The sequence below is a fragment of the Episyrphus balteatus genome, chromosome 4, assembly GCF_945859705.1.
Source record: "Episyrphus balteatus chromosome 4, idEpiBalt1.1, whole genome shotgun sequence".
Classification (NCBI taxonomy): Eukaryota; Metazoa; Arthropoda; class Insecta; order Diptera; family Syrphidae; genus Episyrphus; species Episyrphus balteatus.
The window spans coordinates 1,902,269-1,910,524 of record NC_079137.1 but is presented as its reverse complement, the minus strand read 5'-3'; the positions used below and the strand labels follow the sequence as shown (position 1 = coordinate 1,910,524).

Below are 8,256 nucleotides of genomic sequence, written 5' to 3'. Positions count from 1 at the left end.
GCATCGGCGGCATCGCACATCCTGTATGATGGTGGCTCCTTTAACTACTCTCTGCCATCACGCCATCCACCCTCCTCCAAATCCTTTCAAGTGGCATTTGTGCTAATACGAATAACCGGAACCATCGTCAACATGGTGGAGATGGAGAATATAGCAGGCAATATGGATGCTCCTTGGTAAGAGTGTCAGTTAAGGCATAACTTTTCACAACAGAACACAAAGTGTAAGCGATATTGGATGAAAATAAAACGATGGTGGTTCTATTTTCTATACGAATTGAAGACAATTTTCTATGCGTTGCTGGAGTCACTGTAATATTTTTCAAGGAAAATGGGATCGGAAATGTTAGGACACAATTTGAGGTTATCCATCTTGAGGAATGTATAGGATTTCTATTTCATATAAAAACATTGAAGAAGCTTCAATAAAGGAAATTTCATTACACTTGAATTTTTGAGGATTTAAGTAATATTCCAGGAAAAATAAGACCAACGGTCAGATATATTAATTCATATTATTTTTTGTTAGCATAATTTCATCCGCTATACCCAACTAACAATGTTGCTTCTATAGAGCTTTATAGAAGCAAAAGAAGCATGTATAAAGCTTAACAGAAGCAAAATTGTTAGTCGGGTAGCAATTCAATTCCCTTATACCTACTAACAATTTTGCTTCTATAAAGCTTTACAGATGCGCTATTGTTGCTGTAAAGCTTTATAAAAACAAAATTGTAAGTTGGATATCCTATTCATAAATTTGTATGGGGCATATGACAGAGAATCGACCAATATAGAGTAATGTCTAGTTTGAGAATAATTGCTAGTTATTCTTAACAAGAATACAAACAACTATTATACAAGACTGTCTTATCCCAAACATGCTTTGCAGTTGCATGGACCTTAACAAAGGTGGAATGGGAATGTGAAAAAAAAAACAAAACCGACTTCCATGAATCGAAACTGGGTTTCTACAGCCAGAACCGGACAAAATTGAAATCGGGGCCACACATCTTTCCAATACAAAAAGAAATATCAAAATTGGTTCACTCAGTCCATAGTTATGAGGTAACAAACACAAAAAAAATAACAAAAATCTAAGTTATTTGCATTTTTTTTAAGTTTTCCAATCAGCAAAAACCATCAAAGAAGACGTTTGAAGATTTCCGCTTTTGTCCTTTTTCATTTTTTAGGCGAATGAAGTTGAGGCCTCTTCTATATTCTATCAATTGTCGATAAATAATATTGTTGTTAAAGTGCATACATTCGAAAAGTGACAGCATTGCCTGCATTCTAACTCGCACACTGAGAAAAGTGAATTGAAACAAAATCTGTTTTATATTTTCTTTGAACTTTATTCCGATTCCAAATGTTTCTCGGCCATTTTTCTCATACAAAGGGGTAGAAAATATTGTTACTGCAAAGGTAATATTTAAATCCAACTACAAACGTTTATTAAAATCGACTTGGAACTTGTTCGCTTCAGAGAACGCTTTTTCTTACGTTTTTGGTGTTTATTTGCTTTGACTTCCAACTCTTGAGACCAATTTATTCACTCTTCATTAAATTTAAAGTCTCCATTAAAAGTGGGAAATTTTAAAATTTGTATGCGGTTTGACAGATTTTTAATTTTTAATGGCAACTTTAAATTTAATTTAGGGTAAATAAATTGGACCTTATAGTTTTGCTTTTCTTGTCCAATCGGACACTGAGGCAATTCAACCGGAAGAAAACGAAGCATGCAGTCTATAGAGAAGTGAACTGTTTGAAACTAAAGCAAAGTGAAAAAAAAGGAAATTTTAACACAATTGATAAACGGATAAAGCTTCTTTTGTTTGAGTTTTCAACAATTTTGTTACTCTTCAATAAAATTAAAGTCTCCATTAAAAATGGGAAATTCTAAAATTTATATGCGATTTGACAGTTTTATAATTCTTAATGGAGACTTAAAACATAATGGAGAGTGAATAAATTGGACTTGATTGAAATTTATTCTAGCAAAGGCTTTTTTCGTTCCAAAAATCAGAATGAAAAATACCAGATACACTACGAAAATAAAATTCTTCCATAATCCATACACCAAATTTTGTTCCAGCGTTGGTATTTCGTCACACCAAAGACTATACAGTGTTTTTGTATTTAAAAAATGACTGTGCGTACAAATGTATACGCGATTGAAGTTATTCCAGCTCACAGAAATTCACTCAGCATGTTCATTCCATAACAAAACTGATTTACAACAATGAACACTAGATGGTGCTACTTGCAAATCCCTTTGACATTTCTTTTCAAAAAGTAAACTTTCCTACCCTAATGCCGCAAAACAAGTATAACCTCAAAAAAATCCAAAGCTGAACGTCGACTTTCAGTTTGGAATTCATCCAAAAACCCTCTGGTTAAAAATTTCCCAAACATTCGATGAACAATCATCTTTCGTTAAATTTGTGCTCATTTTATTTAACTCCACTCTCTGAACACACCCCATATGTTTTTCGTTGAACAAACTGTCATCTGTCAACCAACTACGCGCAAAAAAATTATATGTCATTTTTCATTTTTCATCCCCTAGCATCGATTGGTCGACTGTATTTTTGGTAGGTGGTTATTTCGATCTTCTCTTCCGGCAAAATTAAATTTAATTAAATAAATATTCCAATTATAATCAAATAGAATGCTCGTGCAAAAATGAACATTGACGACATTGTCTATCTCGTCTGTCTTCTCTCCTGCATTGCATTTGGCTATTTCTCACGAAGAATTCAAGATGATTCGCAACGAAAACTCCTTGGTACAGCTTTTGGAGTGTTGATTGTTGTTATTGTTTCTGGAATTCATGTCTTGCATTGTTTAATATCTTTTAGTTTATGTGCGTTAGCTGTTCAATATGCTCATCCAAGGTAAAAAGTGGCATAACCTTATTTGACCTAGATTTTAATTCTTTCATTTTCTTTTCTATTTTCTTAGCAAATGCCATATCATTAGTTTTGCAATTATGTTTGGCTATTTGGTATTCTTTCGAACAACAACGTACTTTGGACTTCCATCGCCTCCTGGTCATACGAATATGATTCAAATGATTTTAACCTTAAAGGTGAGTTTGTTGCTTGTTTTTTTTCTTTTATGTTAAACTCATAAATATTTGAATTTATAATTTAAAATAATATAAATTTGAAAACATAAGGCAGCAGGAATTGCTTTTGAAAAAGCAGCTGCTTATAAAAAAGTCGAACAGAGGAAAAAAGAAGTCGCTGAAAGAAGTCAACCATCGACTAGTGAACAAAAGGATTTGGGTCCAATTGTTGAATTGACCGATTATGATTTGGAATTGCAAACTTTAACGACAGTTGAGATGTTCCATTATTGCTTTAATTATATTGGAGTTCTTACAGGTGATTGTTATTTTTTTTATTTTATTTAAAAGTAGGAACAATAAACTATTTTGAGATAAGATTATTGAGCCGGTCAATAATCAATGCGTCTGGAAATTAATCAAAATACTATAGGAAACTAGACTATCTCATTGACCTCGAGTGATAAGTTTTAATGCAGCTTTTTTGTTTACATTTTGTTATCAACACTTTCCACTTGAAACTATTTTCTTTTTTTTTATTGTAAGGAAAGATTAAGATTGATAGTTGTCGTTTTTTATTATTATAATTATTTTATCATCAATTTTCGCATACATTTTACGATAATGTTAAGCGATTTATATGTTTACTTTAAAGTCATAGAACACCTGTTGCGTTATTGATATACAAACTTTTCAGTTTCAAAATAATAATGTTTGTAGAGCTTGGGTTCTAGCAAAACTTAAGTGAATCTTAGACCTTATTCAATATTCAAATTGTTAAAAGATTTCAATCTCTTATCTGTTTTAATTTGACACTGTAGAAGATGGGTCATTTGTTCACCTCAAATCAGTTCTTATTATAAACCTTATGGTTTTCTAACAATAAACTTATTTTCTAAAAAAGATTTATATCAGCCACATTTTGGTTGGTTGTTAATGTGAAATTGCTCACTTATGCCACTGCAAAAATGTTTTACTCATTTTTATTGAGAATCAATGCTTAGGCTTCCAAATAAAAGATAAGTTTAATTTTAGAAACTTAGTTCCCTTACATATCTTACGATTCTTTTAAGCTGCTGCCAATGCACTTTGGATGGATACTGTTGATACCTGCTAATAAAACTTACTGCATACATCTGGTCTTGAACTTCCAAGAAGTTCACGATATAGTTTATGAAGCTCTTGACTAATGATATTAGCTTCAAGCTGCAAAGCACTTTCCATAGGGGTTTTAACAGGATTACTGTCTAACATTTTGAATTTTTTAAGAAGCTTTTCAATACTAGCTTCTTGCGATATTTGTAAGCATCCCTCAAGAAAATCTATACACATTCCCAGATCCCATGAATATTTGGATTCCAAATGAATTTTTACTCGGAACTGCCAATCGTCATATCCCAAGCCATTAAACTATGGGATACATAAAATCCTTATTTTCGACCATAACGTATTGAGACTCAATGCTTAGGCTTCGAAATAAAAGACTTCCAAGATTCTAAGAAAAAAGATTTTCAACAAAAAAAATATATTCAATATAATAATAACGATGTTTTCGTTACAAAGTTTAGATTCAGAATAAAAATAATTCAAATAAAAATTGAAAGCTAATAACAAACAAAATATCGATTGCTGCAATTTTAATAATTTTAAATTGAAAGTGAAAGAGAGTCACGACAACCACAGGTCTTCCCGTCGTCGGCATCCTGCATCTCATAGATCTTAAAGACGATATTGATTTCAAATTAAAGTTAATTTTGTATGCTATCAAAATTCACAGGTCTTTCGGGTCAAAGCAAGGCAGTTTTGTCATGCAGCAAGTTTTAAGGTTAAAAGCACTAAACTTGGGTTTTTTTTCTAAAGTCCTTTGGTGGAATCAGCTACTGTCATTTGTGATCGGTAATAGTCAGAAGAATCAAATTTAGTCGACGACAATTAGATTTCAAAGAGCAAATTTGTCATAAATCATAATATCCGATTCCACCAATGTTTTTGGATGTGTTGGCCGACTAAGCACCTCCTTAGAAACCAATTTTGTAAGCCGTTTTTTAATCTATACAAAGCATTTTTAAAATTATCAAAATACAAGGAGAAAATAGACAAGAAGATTGCTGCAAATGTTATTTAATATTTGAATTAAAGAATCAATGATGTCAAAATAAAGATAATAACTTTTTCTTTAAAAATTTAAAGGTCTACCGGATCAAAGCTTGACATTTCACCCCTAAGCATGTTGGAACGTTAGAAGTGAAAAACGCTCCTAACCTTAAATGCACGAAAAAAATTCTTTATAGATTGTTTCTTCGTATCTTTATGCATTTCTACATAGTCACTCTTACCTAACTTGATTACCTAAACATTTTTCATTGCATAGAAAAAAAGTAATTAGTACAGTTGTATTAGGAAAATTTGTGTTAACCTCCTTTGTCGTGATTATAATTAAATTTGAAAGTCTGGAATGTTTTTGTGGTTGTGTTGCTTGAAAAGAACGTGATGTTATTTTATTATTTCTTCCTTACACTGCATATCACCTAAATAGAAATTAAGTATTTACTTAAAGTTATAGCAATTTTTTAATTTTGTTCCCAAGAGGAATAGATTATGAACAAAATAAAAAAATAATTCAAATCGTTTGGAGCAAAACGTTTTTATCTAGGCCCTAAAAAAATGTTGCAATCAGAATTCATATTTTTGCTAAAAGAAATTCGAATGTGGAATAGATCAATTTCTTGTTTCTACTTTCAGGAAAGAGTAAGGGTATAAGAACTCATAATTTTCATATGATAAAGTAGTAGATTTTTTCAAACATAATTTTTCCGCATTGAACTAGAGTTGGCTCACTTACTTGAGCAATTTTCTAAAATTTTCCGGAAAAACAGTTAAACATTTCTGATTTTTCGCATTAAATTTACATTACACTGGTAAACAAAATTACACCTTTTTTGTTTTATGAAGTTTCTAATTCGGCATCGCTGATTGCAAATCTGTCCTCAGTTTTTTTTCTAGAAGCTTTTGTCTGGGTGATACAGGTACCACTGTAAAATGTAACAAAAAAAAACGATTATTGAGGTTTTATACGGAAATATCTCGAAAACGCGAACTGATAGAAAACTTTTGATGGATTCGAGTTCAGCATCAGCACCCTAAAAACCCTCTTAAAAGTATGAACAAACTTAATAGAACAAAACCCTTTTGCTCATTGTTATTTATATAAACTAATTGAAAATCAGAACAGTTACGCCTATTTCACAAAAAGTGAGATTATTTATGTGCTACTAATAAATCAAAAATAAGGTTTCTGAGATAGTACATTGTTATGTTTAGTGAGCGAACTTATATACGAGTGATCGTTTTGAATGGTCTTAATCGTTTTCAAATAAACAATAATTCTCTAAATCTTGTATTTAAATAGCCATATTGCAATGTTGTATACATATCTACTCTGATTATTTTTATTATTATTTCTACTCTAATTAAAATAGGGTTTATATGACCCTTTAGCTTGTTAATTGATCTATCCTTTACTAAATTATGTTTTAAGGTCCTTATTATCGCTACCGCACATACCGTGATTACTTTGACATGCCCTTCAAGAACTATGCAAACTGCAAAGATTCTACATTGGAAAAGTTAAAATATACAGTAATGTACGGAGTTATATATCTAGTTGCAAACTCAATTTGGCCATTGGAAGTAAGTAAAATTGAACCAAATCGAAAGAAATGATAGCTAACAATTTATTTTCATTTACAGTATTCTTTAACTGACGAATTTGCTAATGAACGTCACTTCCTATATCGAATCTTCTATGTTTGGCCAAATTTCTTAATTTTCCGTATGCGAATTTATATTGGTATAACTCTCAGTGAATGTGTATGTACTGCATCTGGATTTGGAGCATATCCCGTCGAAGCTGGAGCCATTGAAGGTGAAGGTCCTAAAAAACAATATGATCATCTTAAACGAGATGCCGAAAAGAGGGAATATAGTTTCATTACCATAAAGAATCTGCGAGCCTATGAGACTGAGACATGCTTGACAATTCGTGAAGCAATGAAGAATTGGAATGTTTGTGTGCAGTATTGGTTGGCAGTTAATATTTATAAACAGTTCCCCAGCAAAAAATACAGGTAAGATTTTAATTTAAAGAACTTGAACTATTTAAATTGATGTATTTTGTTCTAGAACTGTGGTAACTCTTCTTACATCATCATTCTGGCATGGATTCATGCCTGGTCATTATCTCTGCATCATGGGTGCACTATTTTACTGTCCCGTCGAAGATATGTTTACTGCTCTCTTCCGCAAAGATGCAACTGGCACCAAACTTAAGATTGTCAATGCTCTATTCTGCATCCATAAATACTATGGTTTAGGATATTTGGGAACTGCATTCCAACTTTTGACGATTCAAAATATCTGGAAATATTATTCGTCTATTTATCAATTCGGTTATGTTTATTGGGCTGTTATGGCTGTTATTGCAGTTGTATTGACTAAAAGAAAGCGTGCCGCTGAAAAGAGAAAGAAGAGAGAATTAGAGAAAAGAGGCACTGAGGCAGCAGTTGCCGGTGAATTGAGCAAACAAAAAGAAAAAGCTCAATAAAAAACAAAATATGACATCACTTTAATAATTATATATATAGTACACATATACAGGGTGTCCTAAAAGTAAAGGATCAAACGAAATATGCTGATAGGCCAACTTTAGGGCTCTCAGAATTTAGTAACTTGTTCATCCCAAATCCTTACGGTTTTCAATTTAATGCAGTTTTTGTGAATTATCGAAAAATCTCGACTTTGCAACAGTATTTTGCTTCCTCCGGTCATAATTGATTTTTGTTTTTTACAATTCTTTCACTAAAACATTGGCTAATAAGAATAAATAATTATTTAATCAAAATATTTTTTATTTCATACGCCATTTTGCTGCAAATTAATTAACAGTTCCATGTTTTATAAAAACTCAATTACTTAATTTTTTTTCAGAGCAACACACTGCAAAAAATTTGTATGGTGTGACACAGGTTAATTATTTTAAAAACTTGCCGTATTATTGCACTTTTCAAAAATGTATAAAAGTTTCCAAACTTGAAGTTAGAACAAAAGATATTACAATTTTAATGCAACAAAACAGGCCTTTTCAGAGAAAAATAACAAAGAAAAATAAACACATTTCCTCGACTGTTGTTT

General features: G+C 31.6%; 1 protein-coding gene across 1 annotated transcript; it reads left to right on the top strand.

Annotated features, from left to right (window-relative positions):
- The first annotated feature begins 2,556 nt into the window (after nt 1-2,556).
- Nucleotides 2,557-7,713, top strand: LOC129919415 (lysophospholipid acyltransferase 7). Its single transcript, XM_056000283.1, has 7 exons — nt 2,557-2,590; nt 2,667-2,893; nt 2,961-3,087; nt 3,178-3,385; nt 6,605-6,756; nt 6,817-7,193; nt 7,249-7,713. The coding sequence occupies exons 2-7, from the start codon at nt 2,682-2,684 to the stop codon at nt 7,667-7,669; spliced, it is 1,497 nt and encodes a 498-aa protein (XP_055856258.1). The 5' UTR covers nt 2,557-2,590; nt 2,667-2,681; the 3' UTR covers nt 7,670-7,713.
- The last annotated feature ends 543 nt before the right edge of the window (nt 7,714-8,256 follow it).